The sequence below is a fragment of the Pelophylax lessonae genome (genome assembly GCF_965119305.1).
Source record: "Pelophylax lessonae genome assembly, chromosome: 1".
Taxonomy (NCBI): Eukaryota; Metazoa; Chordata; class Amphibia; order Anura; family Ranidae; genus Pelophylax; species Pelophylax lessonae.
Genome location: NC_138768.1, coordinates 292,031,088 through 292,043,205, shown reverse-complemented (window position 1 = coordinate 292,043,205; position 12,118 = coordinate 292,031,088). Strand labels below are relative to the sequence as shown.

Genomic DNA, 12,118 nt, shown 5'->3' with positions numbered 1-12,118 from the left:
TGTATAAAATCCACGCTAATGGCAAGTGGGGAGGGTGGCTGCAGCCTACCTTCAAATAAAAGTATATACCTCTGAAAGGGGTAATATACTAATAATGAAATATAAAAAAGGGGGGGTGGGAAGGTACTTGGTGCTGCCACTAAAAAAGTTGAATGCTTGGATGTGTGCAAAACCTCATTCACCACCCTTATTGATGTTTTGCACACATCCAAGCATTCAACTTATTCAGTGGCAGCGTCAAGTACCTTCCCCCCCCCCCTTTTTTATAATAGATACTTTATATTATCTTTGGCAGTCCATAATACCATCTCTTGCTGCAAAATCCCCATAAAAGATTTGTATACAAATGTATATACAATTGATGAAAAGGTTTACTTGAGTGTGGAAGTCCTTTCCAAAAGGGTATCATATATAGCACTCGGATGTGCACATGTTCCAACTTAAAAACAGCATAACATGAAACTTAGGCATGTGTGGCTAGGTACAGAGTCCTATGCAGGGATTAAAGGCAGTATGTGTTTACAGTGAAGTCCATAAGACTATTTCCCATATACTGTATATTGCATGGACTAGAAGAAGACCCAAGACTGAGACTGTGATTATTCATTCCAACCTCCCTCACCCTTGCTTAGATCAACCGCCAAACATCCTACATATTACACAATAGTATTCGGTACAAGAGCCACCGATGGAACCAGAACGGTTAGTGTCCCAGCATATTACCCATATGGAGCCGCTCAAACAGGAACAGATAAGCTTCTTAAATGAAACCCCCTTCTTGCATGCCTCTATAATAGCCATTTAGTATACTTATCACCATGAACATCCACCATTGGGAGCTTCAGGACCAGAGTTAGTAGGGAAAATGTAAAATCCTATGTGATCAGAGGTAAAGGCATTTGTCTTTCTGCAGGTGACTCTCTTCACGTTATTGTTTTATCACTATTATTTTCTTTATTCCCTGAACACTTAAACGCTAGATGTGTCAATTACTACTGAGTTTTTATAGAAATGCCTACAAGATGTCACTTAGAAATACTGATTGTCAGAATACTTCATCACTCGATTTGTATCGCTTATAAGGCTATTTGCTCCAATTGTAAAATGTACTTTTTTATGGTCTGTGTTTGTATCTGTATGCACCTTGTCCAAAATAAAGAATTATATAAAAAAAAAAAAAAAACAGCAGGAAGGCCCCCTTCTACAAACACAGTATTACATCATTAGATTTGAATTTATACTGTATATTCTTTTCTTTCATGTTACCTTACATTTTTATTTGTAAAGAATTATGTATTGCAACAATCCTTAAAGCGGAGTTCCACCCAAAAGTGGAACTTCCGCTTTAAGGCCTCCTCCCCGCCTCCTGTTTGTGAAACTGAGCTTCTTGGGAGGGGGGGGAGGAGGTACCCGATTTTGACAGGTACCTGCTCCCACTTCCGTTCCAGTCGCCTTAGGCGATCCGAAGTGGAAGTTCTCCTTCCCGAAGTCTTCTGGGACACATGAAAGGTCCTAGAAGATTTCAGGACCAGTCAAGGAGCGCACCGTTGACCACGCATGCTCAGTGAGCACCCGGCTGTAAAGCTGCAAGCTGTCACAGCCGGGTGCCCAAAGTAGAGATGCTGGCGCCGCTGAGGGAGGACATGGAGCGAACACGGCTGATGTGAGAACACCGCTGGATCCTGGGACAGGTGCTACACTTTTTGTAGATGCGGACTTTTATTAAACAAAAAAGTGTCTGGAACTCCGCTTTAAGAACTTAGATATAATGACATTTGTTTCGGAAGCCACGATCGGCAGAGGGAAATAAGCTTTTGTTTGTAATATTTTATTATATTTTATTAATCAATATTTTTTAAATTTTATTTTTTTATATCGAATAAATACCGTACTTGAATATAAGATGAAAATGCCTGGTGGTTGTTGATCTAGAAGTCTGCGGTTCTTTATTAAGACATGTATACTTTGTAGTTTTGGATCTGACCAATATCACACAATCCATGTATGTATTTCTGACAGTTTTTAACAGTTACATTCGGATGGATAACCAAAAAACACCATGGCGCTATTGTACCAGTATCTTCTCATCTGACAGGCTCTATCCCTACTACTAAGCCCTGTGAAGGGTGAAATGTTTTAGTTTGTGGCTTCCGGTGGCAGTTTTAGTGTGTGGAATTAGCAGTGTTAGAACAGGACATCTTCAGTGTGTGGTGCATTTTATTGGATTGCAGAGCATAGTGGAGGGTGAGCAGTCTTGCCTGATGCACAAAGGATACAAATCACTTGCGAGCAGTGATACAGGCTGTGACTGTTACACAGGCAGGCTCTTTATTGCAGAAGAGAAATGCAATACTTCTTCTGCAATAAAATAAGCCAGAAAAAAAGAACTATATACTGCAATTTTGTGTACATACCAAAACAAAAAAGTGCCTAAATGCTGCAACAGTACTATGAGATATTCACAACAGTTAAATAAATAATAAAGTATACCTGTTGTGCTAATGTAATATACAAAATCATAAGTGCAAATAAAAAATATATAACCATATATCACACTGGTGAATTCTACATCAAAAGAAAAGCGAGTTCACCATGAGTAATAAAGTCCATGTGGGAAAAAAAATGGAAAATAATCACCACCGCCATTCCAATCCACATTCACACTGCCATGAATGCTCAAAGGAAAGAAATGTGCTCTACATAATAAAGTGTTTTTTAATTTGGATTAACACTATGTGGAGCACATTTCTTTTCTTTGAGAATTCATGGCAGTGTGGATGTGGATTGGAATAATATATTGTTGGTTCCCTTCTCCATTTGATGGAACTACCCCTGAGACTGGAAGTGGAAAGAGATTCCTTTGGAATACATTATACACAGTCACTTTTTGACATCTGTTTAGAGGGTCAAAATCATCTGGTAATCGCACATCTATTCTTGGTGGTGGTGATCATCACATGCAGTGCCATCTTACCAAATGGGCACGCTAGGCAGTTGCCCGGGGGGCTCCACCTGCCCAGCGACCAAGCCCCAGCCAAGCATTAGTGCCGATTCCCATGTCTACCCCACAGCCGAACTTAGCAGGTGGCAAGCCCCTGTTGGCCCTGCGCTGCTGTCAGGCCACTTGGGCCGTGGAGGGGGAGCCCACAACTACAGGAATGCCTGTCCACCTCCATGGGAATAGGCACACACAGGACAATCAAGTCTGACTCCCGTCCGTGTATGTGTGTTCACCGGACCCAGCCTCCGAACTTGGAAACTGTCATTAGCCTGGCACTGCTGTACCAATAAATATAGCCTTATCCATAATTTTCATTTTTATTCTCATGTGTTAATTGTGTAGTGCACTGCATTGTAGCATTGCACTGGATAATTTGTGCCTTCCTACTTACAGTGGACTTTTTTAAGTGGATTTTATTGGTTATAGCGAACTCACTTTTCTTTTCATGTAGAATTCACCAGTGTGATATATGGTTATATATTTTTTATTTGCACTCATGATTTTGTATATTACATTGGCGCAACAAGTATATTTTATTAATAAAATAAGTAAACCTGTCTGTTCACTAGCTTCTGTAGAACGTACACTGAGCTGTGCATGTGCAGCTCAGTTTATATTCTGGCACAGTGCCTGTGCACCAGGAGGACTGTACCCTGCACATGCGAGCGAGGGATGTCACCCCCAACCTGGCCAATCAAGATAGCTGAAGACCGGTACCCAGAAGAAACCAGGGAGAGGATGTTGGTGAGGGAGATTGCGGACATCAGACTATTGAAAGGTAAGCATTGTGGAGTTTAGCCCTGCTTTAAGGCAGGTTCATCCCCTCCATCCTTCAAGGTACATCCTTGGCCAAGCTAGAGGGAATGTTGAGACTTCTTGAGCTTGTGCATTAGAAACCATGCACTTCTTGGTGTTTATGTAAAAATGCCTGACTTCAGAAGATTAATTTAAAGGCATAGTGGAAATGTTTTCTACTGTCCTTAAAATAGAATCATTATTATACCTGACCAGGAATATGTTCCTCATATCCTAGGCGCAAGTTGTACGCATCCTCTGCTCGCACACAGTCAATGATATGGTTGGTATTAGGGGCAATCCAAGTATAAACTTGATATGGTGTTGCAATTCTCTCTAGTGGATGCCGATTTACCCTGTAAAAGGAAAATAGATAATAAACGTTCACAATTAGAAATCTATAACTATATCCATCCTTGATCCTTAAAATGAGGCCATTTAATTTTAGTCATTGTAAATCTGCTGATATTAATGCATGTGCCATTCCATCTCTGCAGCAAATTTATTTCCAGAATGTTACCTCTTCTTTTGTAGAGCAGTAAAATTCTTCTTGAATGCTGGGCTGACCTGGTTCAGCAGTTCTACAATACTGTGGCTCAAGTGGCTTGGTGAGGATGGTTTAGGATTAAATGTTTCTGCAGTTGATCTAAAATGCAAAAATTATGTGGGTCAAATTTAAAGCAAAACGTTGCCTCTTTTACTAAATATCACATCACCATGCAGTACCACCTGCTGATATGAAACCATCTTACATTCAAATTGTTAAATAAATATAAAGTATATAAATAATAACTATTAGGTAAATAAAAATTATTTGTTTTACTTTTAGTTTTTTGCTTTTAAATTAAATTGAATCCACTTCCTGGTTGAGTGAGACATGGTGATGTAACCATGGCTTCACAGATGCATCCTGGGAAGGCTACATCACCAGTGTCTTCTCCATAAGATGACATGGAACATCACATGTTCCAAGAGGTAGACTCAGAGTTCAAGGAAATAAAGGGAGAGTTAAGCCCCGTACACACGTACGGATCGTCGTCATACAAACGTCGGCGGACGAAAGATCTGCCGATTGTACGCGTGTTAGTATGGTGCCTCCGACAGCTGTCTGCGCACAATCCGCGGACAAGAGTCTTTCTTGCAAACATGAAAATTTTTGTCTGCGGACACCAGAACGGACGATTGTTCGCCTGTCAGTACAGAAATCAGCCGACAGACCGCAGATTTGCAAGACTGGGCATGCTCAGAAAATAAAAAACACAGGGAAAGTTAACCATTACATGACATCACTTCTGCAGTCAGCTGAAGTCTGCAGACAAAATTCTTGTGCTGTCCTTGTGCTCTCTTTGCACTTTTCAACAGACACCGACATCCCGGGGAGAAAAGACGAACGTTTGTATGACGACGATCCGTACGTGTGTACGGGGCTTAAAGGGATTAATCTGTTCTTAGTGAAAATGTCCTCTTTTAGAATAATGGGAAGGCAAAGAAAACAGTTATGCAAGGAATAAAAATCCTGGAATTATCAATAAGCATTTATTTGTAGATTGTCGTTTGTTAACATTTCTAAAGATGCTTTTGTTGTAATTTTGAAGATAAGGGTGACGTTCCCCTTTAAGTACTTTATGCTAAAGCACTTTACTCTCTCAACCAATATTAACTGTTTTGAATCCTCATGCTGTTAGCATTAGTTAATAGATAAGAAGATATAGTAGATAAAGTTTAAAACTTTTTTTATTTTACACATTTCCTCAGTTGCTTCCTGGTTTCTGGCCTAGGCTAAAAAGATGATGTCATACATTCCTGGAGTCTTTATGGGCATTTTTTCTCTTCCAGAGAAGAGGAGGAGGGGCTTTCTCAGATAAAAACACCCTACTGCCTTCATGTCGGAGCTAAGGGCAGATGGATTTCAGGAAGTAAATAAAAAACGAATAACCTGCTCTTACTCAGGATAGTTGCGGTTAGAAATGCTAGGGGGTGTTTTTCAAAGTGACTTTGCAACAAAATAAAGCATGGAGACATGGATGGATGGGGGAGCTTGCTCTGATTATTAAAAATAAATTAAATAACGTTTTTGGTTTATGGTGCTCAGGTACAGCTAAAGCGAAGTTCCAGCCGTTTCATGTTTATTGAAAGTCAGCAGCTACAAAAAGTGTAGCTGCTGACTTTTAATAAACACATACTCACCTGTCCCACGATCCAGCGATGCGGCCGGGGGGAGCCTCGGTTCTCTTCACGGCGCCGGCATCTCTGGTGTGTGCACCCAGCTGTAACAGCTTGCAACTTCACAGCCGGGTGCGCACTGCGCATGCGCGAGTCGTGCTGAACGAACAGGAAATCTTCTGGGACCTCTGACATGTCCCAAAAGATTGCAGGGTGGGAGAGGCAGAGGATAACTTCCTATAAAAAAAAGGGAAATATATATTCCCACAAGCTGCGCAAAAACACCTTTAAAGTGCTGGAATAAAAAAATAAAATATATACTAAATACAGTATTCCAAAAAATACTGGCAATTAATAAATATAAAGTGAAATTGTGCACAAAACAACAAGTGCAACATAACGTCCATTATTTAAAATGTGCTCAAAAAATGACTGGTGTGTAAAAAAAAAAAAAAAGAGCTATGTGCTGAATATTGGGTCACCACTTCAATCCACCACCTTCGTGATTAATCTCCTATCAGCTGGCAACTCACCCCAACAAGATGCCCCCCCATTTGCATGGTCAGTGCTACAAGCGCAATGACAATCACCCTTGAGATACAGGGGTCCTACCTTCTTATACTGTTTCTCCTCTCCCATGTACATATAGGAAAAAACAAAGGGGAATCCACTAGTGCAATACAGTTTAAACTCAGAATTTTATTGTTAAATCCAGTAATTGCACTCACACAACTTAAAATCATCAGCGCATGTAAATAAAGGGGTTAGGGGTGTTCCCCACATCCTCACCACCTCCACGATGGTGAACCGGACATAGAGGAACCACCGCCGCTCACCTGATCACTTCTCCAGTCTGCCGTGTAGCCACGCACTAACGTGTTTCGTCATATCTGACTTTGTCAAAGGGGGCTACACGGCAGACCGGAGAAGTGATCGGGTGAGCAGCGGCGGTTAGTCTATGTCCGGTTCCCCAGCCTGGAGGTGGTGAGGATGTGGGGAACACCCCTACCCCCTATATTTACATGCGCTGATGATTTTAAGTTGTCTGAGTTTAAACTGTTTTGCACTAGTGGATTCCCCTTTGTTTTTTCCTATATGTACATGGGAGAGGAGAAACAGTCTAAGGAGGACCCCTGGATCTAAGAGTGATTGTCATTGCGCTTGTAGCCCTGACCATGCTAATGGGGGGCATCTTGTTGGGGTGAGTTGCCAGCTGATGGGAGATGAATCACAAAGGTGGTGGATTGAAGAGGTGACCCAATATTCAGCACGGAGCTCTTTTTTTTTTTTACACACCAGTCACTATTTGAGCACATTTTGATTAACGGACTTTATGTTGCACTTGTTATTTTGTGCACAATTTCACTTTATATTTATTAATTGTCAGTATTTGTTGGAATACTGTATTTAGTATATATTTTATTTATTTATTCGAGCACTTTAAAGGTGTTTTTGCGCAGCTTGTGGGAATATATTTTTCACTTTTTTATATTGATTTTGTGATTTTAAGCTGCGGCATATGTACTTATTTGTAATTTGGTTATCTTACTTACACATTGTGTGAATTTTAGCGCAAGAGCCCTTCTATTGTATTATTTAGAGGAGAACTTCCACCTGAGCCGCCTAGGAGGCCCGAGCGTAAGTAGGAGCGGGTACCTGTCAAATCTAGGTACCTGCCCCCCCCCAAAAAATGGCATGTCAGGGGATCAGGACCACTTAAAGCGGAAGTTCCACTTTTGAGTGGAACTCCACTTTAAGTTCTGCTTTAAAATGTATCTAAACCAAAAAATAAAAATATAATATACTGAAGATTACCAGTCCTTAAGGCCTAGTTTAAACTTGTGTGCTGGAGGTGGAAAAAATTAGTGGTTTAGCTGCAGTTTTACTACTTACTGACCAACACCTATAACCCAACACAGCAGCTGGAACAGTAGTGATGGAATGCTTTGCTTCACGGCTCAAGCAAAAGCGATGAGTGAGTAGGTGCAACAGGTTTGGGCTTTCAAGGATTAAAACAGGACACAAGGAGGCGACACACTACCTCCCAGCTGTCTGTCCAGCACCTTAAAAATCTATCCACCAAAGATCGCTTTTCAGGCAAATAAGCCTTAATGATGCGGATGCATTTGTTTTTCAAGCTAAAAATATTCCCAGCAAGTGAAAAATATACTTTTTTTTTTTTTTAACAGAAAAGTTTATTAGAAATTCAGTGCAACAATACAGAAGTGCAGCCAACAAGGTATATTATCCAAACAAAAAGGAGATACTTGTAGCATAAAACAATAATCCATGCACAAATACAGGTAAGGTACACAAAACAGTCAACCCACAGCAGTAACCCGAAGTGATAGACACACACAATACAGGAGACACAACACTATGTAAGTCCCAGATCCAGATATAGTCAGGGGCCCCGCGGGAGAAGGAGGCGCGGGGCCAGGGGACCAAGGGAGGGGACACCACATCCGTGCCCCACCCCCCCAGCCCCCCAGGGAATCAGAACCAAAGCAACACCCAGGGGCATGAAGGGACAGATCAACACCCCCGCCACCAAGCCCCATCCCACCAAAGCTAAAGGCGGACAGACCGCGTCCCCAGCCACTTGTCCCAGATCCTTCCAAATTTCTGCGGGCACTGACGGCCCATGTAGGTCAGTTTATAAAGTGGAAGGGCCGAGTCCACCAACGCCCGCCAATGGGCGACCGTCGGAAGAGCCGACCCCCTCCAATGTTGCAGTAAGGTTTTCCTGGCATAAAACGACAAGTAAAACAACAACAGTTTCATATATTTAGCCTGAGTTACCAAACCACCCAGTCCCAGAAGAAGTATCCTAGGGTCAAGGGGGACCCGAAACCCCACCACCGTACTCATCACTTCCACCACCTCCCTCCAGTACTCCTGAACCTCGGGACAGTCCCACACCACATGGAAGAAAGTTCCAACCGCCTGCTGACACTTATAGCACAACTCAGAGTGCCCAGGGTAGATCCGGGCCAGGCGCTGAGGAGTATAGTAAGCCCTGTGCAGAAATTTAAGCTGGATAAACCTATCCCTAGCCGAGATCATCGTGGGCAAGTACTGCCTAATCCCCGTTTCCCAGTCCTCTTCAGTAAGTGCAGGAACATCCCGACGCCAGCAATCAAACAGGGAGGAATCTCCATCTGATTGGCCGCAGGTGAGGCGAAGATAGACCGACGACAAAATCCTGTCTGCATTACGCGTGGTCAAGAAGCGTTCCACCTGATTCGGAGTAACATCGACTGCCCTCGGGAATTGCGCCTGCACCGCATGTCTCAACTGCAAGTACCGGAACAACATGCGGGACGGAAGGCCAAATTTCTCTCGCAGTTCTGGAAAGGAGAGCAACGTGCCCGTCGGCATGATATGTTGTATTTTTATCACCCCATGTCCCGCCCAGACACTAGGTTTCGGGATAGACCGGAGGTGAGACAAGTTCGGGTTTCCCCACAGGGGAGTATGGGGTGAGACCCTCCCCTCCTCCCCCGCGGCCACCAGCATCTGCTCCCACACCCGTACCACCGTACACATCGACGGCGTCGCCTGAGCAGCCGCCCTCCTACCCCTGTAAACCAAGTTCGAGAGGGCTGCGTAGGAGCCCAAAATGGCAGCCTCGAGGGTGACAGCCGGATTAGAGCGAGGTTGGGCAAACCACCACCTCACCGTAACCAAAACTGCCGCCCAATAGTACTTCTTAAAGCAGGGCAACGCTAGACCCCCCGAGGAAAGTGGTAGCTGGAGCTTCCACCTAGCTATGCGGGGCACCGCCCCCGCCCAAATAAAGGAGGAGAGGGTACCATCCAATCGGCGAAAAAATGACGCTGGGACAGGAATCGGGGTATTTCTAAAAATATAGAGGAACTTAGGGAGAAAAACCATCTTTATCAAATTCACGCGGCCGACCGGTGTTAAGGGCAGCGTCCGCCACACCTGACATTTGTTCACCAATTGCTGGAATACAGGTTCCAAATTATCCACAAGGTAACGCGATAGATCCGTGCGCACTGTGACTCCGAGGTATCTAAACTGGTCAACCCACTGCAATGGTATGTCCGGCGGGGGAGGGGGAGTAGCAGCCGTGAGGGGCAGTACACTAGACTTAGACCAATTTATCCGAACCCCCGAGAACACCCCATGCCTATCAATAATGGACAAGGCCGCGGCAAGAGAGTCCGAGGTGTCATTCAGATAGAGTAGTGTATCATCCGCATACAATGAGATGCGTTCAACTACCTGTCCCACCCGCAGGCCCCCCACTTCATCTGTCATGCGAAATCTAATCGCCAAGGGTTCTATCGCGAGGGCGAAAAGACCGGGGGACAGCGGGCAGCACTGACGCGTACCCCGTCCCAGCCGAAACGGGGAGGACAAAAGGCCATTAGTATGGATTCGAGCCACCGGGGCCGCATATAGTAAGCGGATCCACGCAATGAACCGGGGCCCGAAGCCAAATCTAGACAACACCTGCCACAGATAGTCCCATTCCACGGAGTCGAAAGCTTTTTCTGCATCTAGCGATGCTACCGCACCCCGTGAGCCACTCGACTCCGCACACGCTATGTTGGTATGCAAGCGGCGAATGTTAATGTCCGTGCCCTTACCCGGCATAAATCCAGTCTGATCCCCGTGGACCAAGCTGAGAATCACAGAGTTAAGGCGGTTGGCCAGAACTTTAGTCAAGAGTTTAGCATCCACATTCAGCAGTGAGATGGGCCTATCGGAGGAACATAATTCAGGATCCTTACCGGGCTTAGGCAGGACAACAACAACAGCCTCCGACATAGAGGGCGGCAGGGAGCCCGCCTCCAGGGCCGCACAGAGCGTCCCATGAAAGGAGGAAGCAATAATATCCAAGTTAGTTTTGTAAAACTCAGAGGGGAGGCCATCAGGGCCAGGAGTCTTCCCAGCCTGCAGGGATTTGATCGCTGACTTAACCTCACGCAGGGAGATGGGAGCGTCGAGCCGCAAAGTCTCAGCAGGGGGGAGAGAGGGAAAGTCAATCTCATCCAGATAGGCCGACAGGTCCTCAGGCGGATAGGCCGCCCTAGTGGTATAGAGGGAGGAATAATATTCCTCAAACCTCTGCGAGATCAACGTCGGGTCCGAGAGCAACGTCCCGTCCTCCGCCCTGATATTGGCAATGCTAGCCCCCCCCGATCTCTCCGACGCCAGCCAGGCCAACAGCCTACCAGACCGTTCCCCCTGCTCAAACACCCGCTGGGATTGGGAAAGTAAAAAGCGTCGACACGACTCAGCACGAATCAGTGCCACCTCCCGATATGCGGACTGCATGTCAGAGTACGTGCCCCTGTCCAGTGTGGACAGATAGTCTGCCTCCAAAGACGCAGCCTTGGCCTCAGCTACAGACAACTGTACTCGAGATTCACCCCGTACTTTAGAAATATTATATTGGTATCTACCTCTAGCATAAGCCTTGAAGGCGTCCCACACCATAGCTGGGGTCGCAGTGCCCTCATTATGGTGCCAGAACTCACCAAGTTCGGAGGACAGTATCGGCACAATCCTCTGATCCGTCACCCAGAACCGAGATAGTCGCCACAATCCCTGACCCACCTCCGAGTCCGTAGAGAGGTCCACCAACACCGGGGCATGGTCAGAAATGCCCCGAGGAAGGATGGAGGTCCCCGACACCCTGGGCAGCAAGGACGAACTGACATATATCAGATCAATACGTGAAAACGTGGCATGGGTGGCCGAGTGGCACGTATATTGGCGCTGAGAAGGGTGTTTCCAGCGCCAGACATCCTGCAGACCAAGCGCCTCCGCCCAGCGGGCCAGACCAGAGTCAGTCATCGGGTCAGGGCGAAGCTTATCTAGGGAGGGGTTAGGAGGCGCATTAAAGTCACCAGCAAAAATGAAATTTGGAGTAGGGTACTGAGCCACCAAGCCCTGGATTCTACGCAGCAAGCCAAGATCAGCAGGCGGAGGAACATACAACCCAACAATCACCAGTTCTAGCCGATCGCACAAGGCATGCAAGATAACATATCTACCGTCCTGGTCTAAGTGGAGATCCAGGAGCACAAATTGGAGGGAGCGGTGTACAAGAACACTAACACCGCGGGAGTAGGAGGAGAATGTAGAGTGATAATACGCCCCCACCCATGACCTCTTCAAGGC

General features: G+C 45.3%; 1 protein-coding gene across 1 annotated transcript in view; it reads right to left on the bottom strand.

Moving 5' to 3' along the window:
- Positions 1-12,118, bottom strand: part of LOC309544973 (clustered mitochondria protein homolog) — a 125,372-nt gene that overhangs the window by 73,447 nt on the left and 39,807 nt on the right. Inside the window, exons 7-8 of the mRNA XM_082244000.1 lie at positions 4,317-4,442; positions 4,005-4,152 (exon numbers count right to left, since the gene is read on the bottom strand). Coding sequence (XP_082100126.1) covers positions 4,005-4,152; positions 4,317-4,442 — 274 coding nt within the window. The remainder of the gene's footprint in view (positions 1-4,004; positions 4,153-4,316; positions 4,443-12,118) is intronic.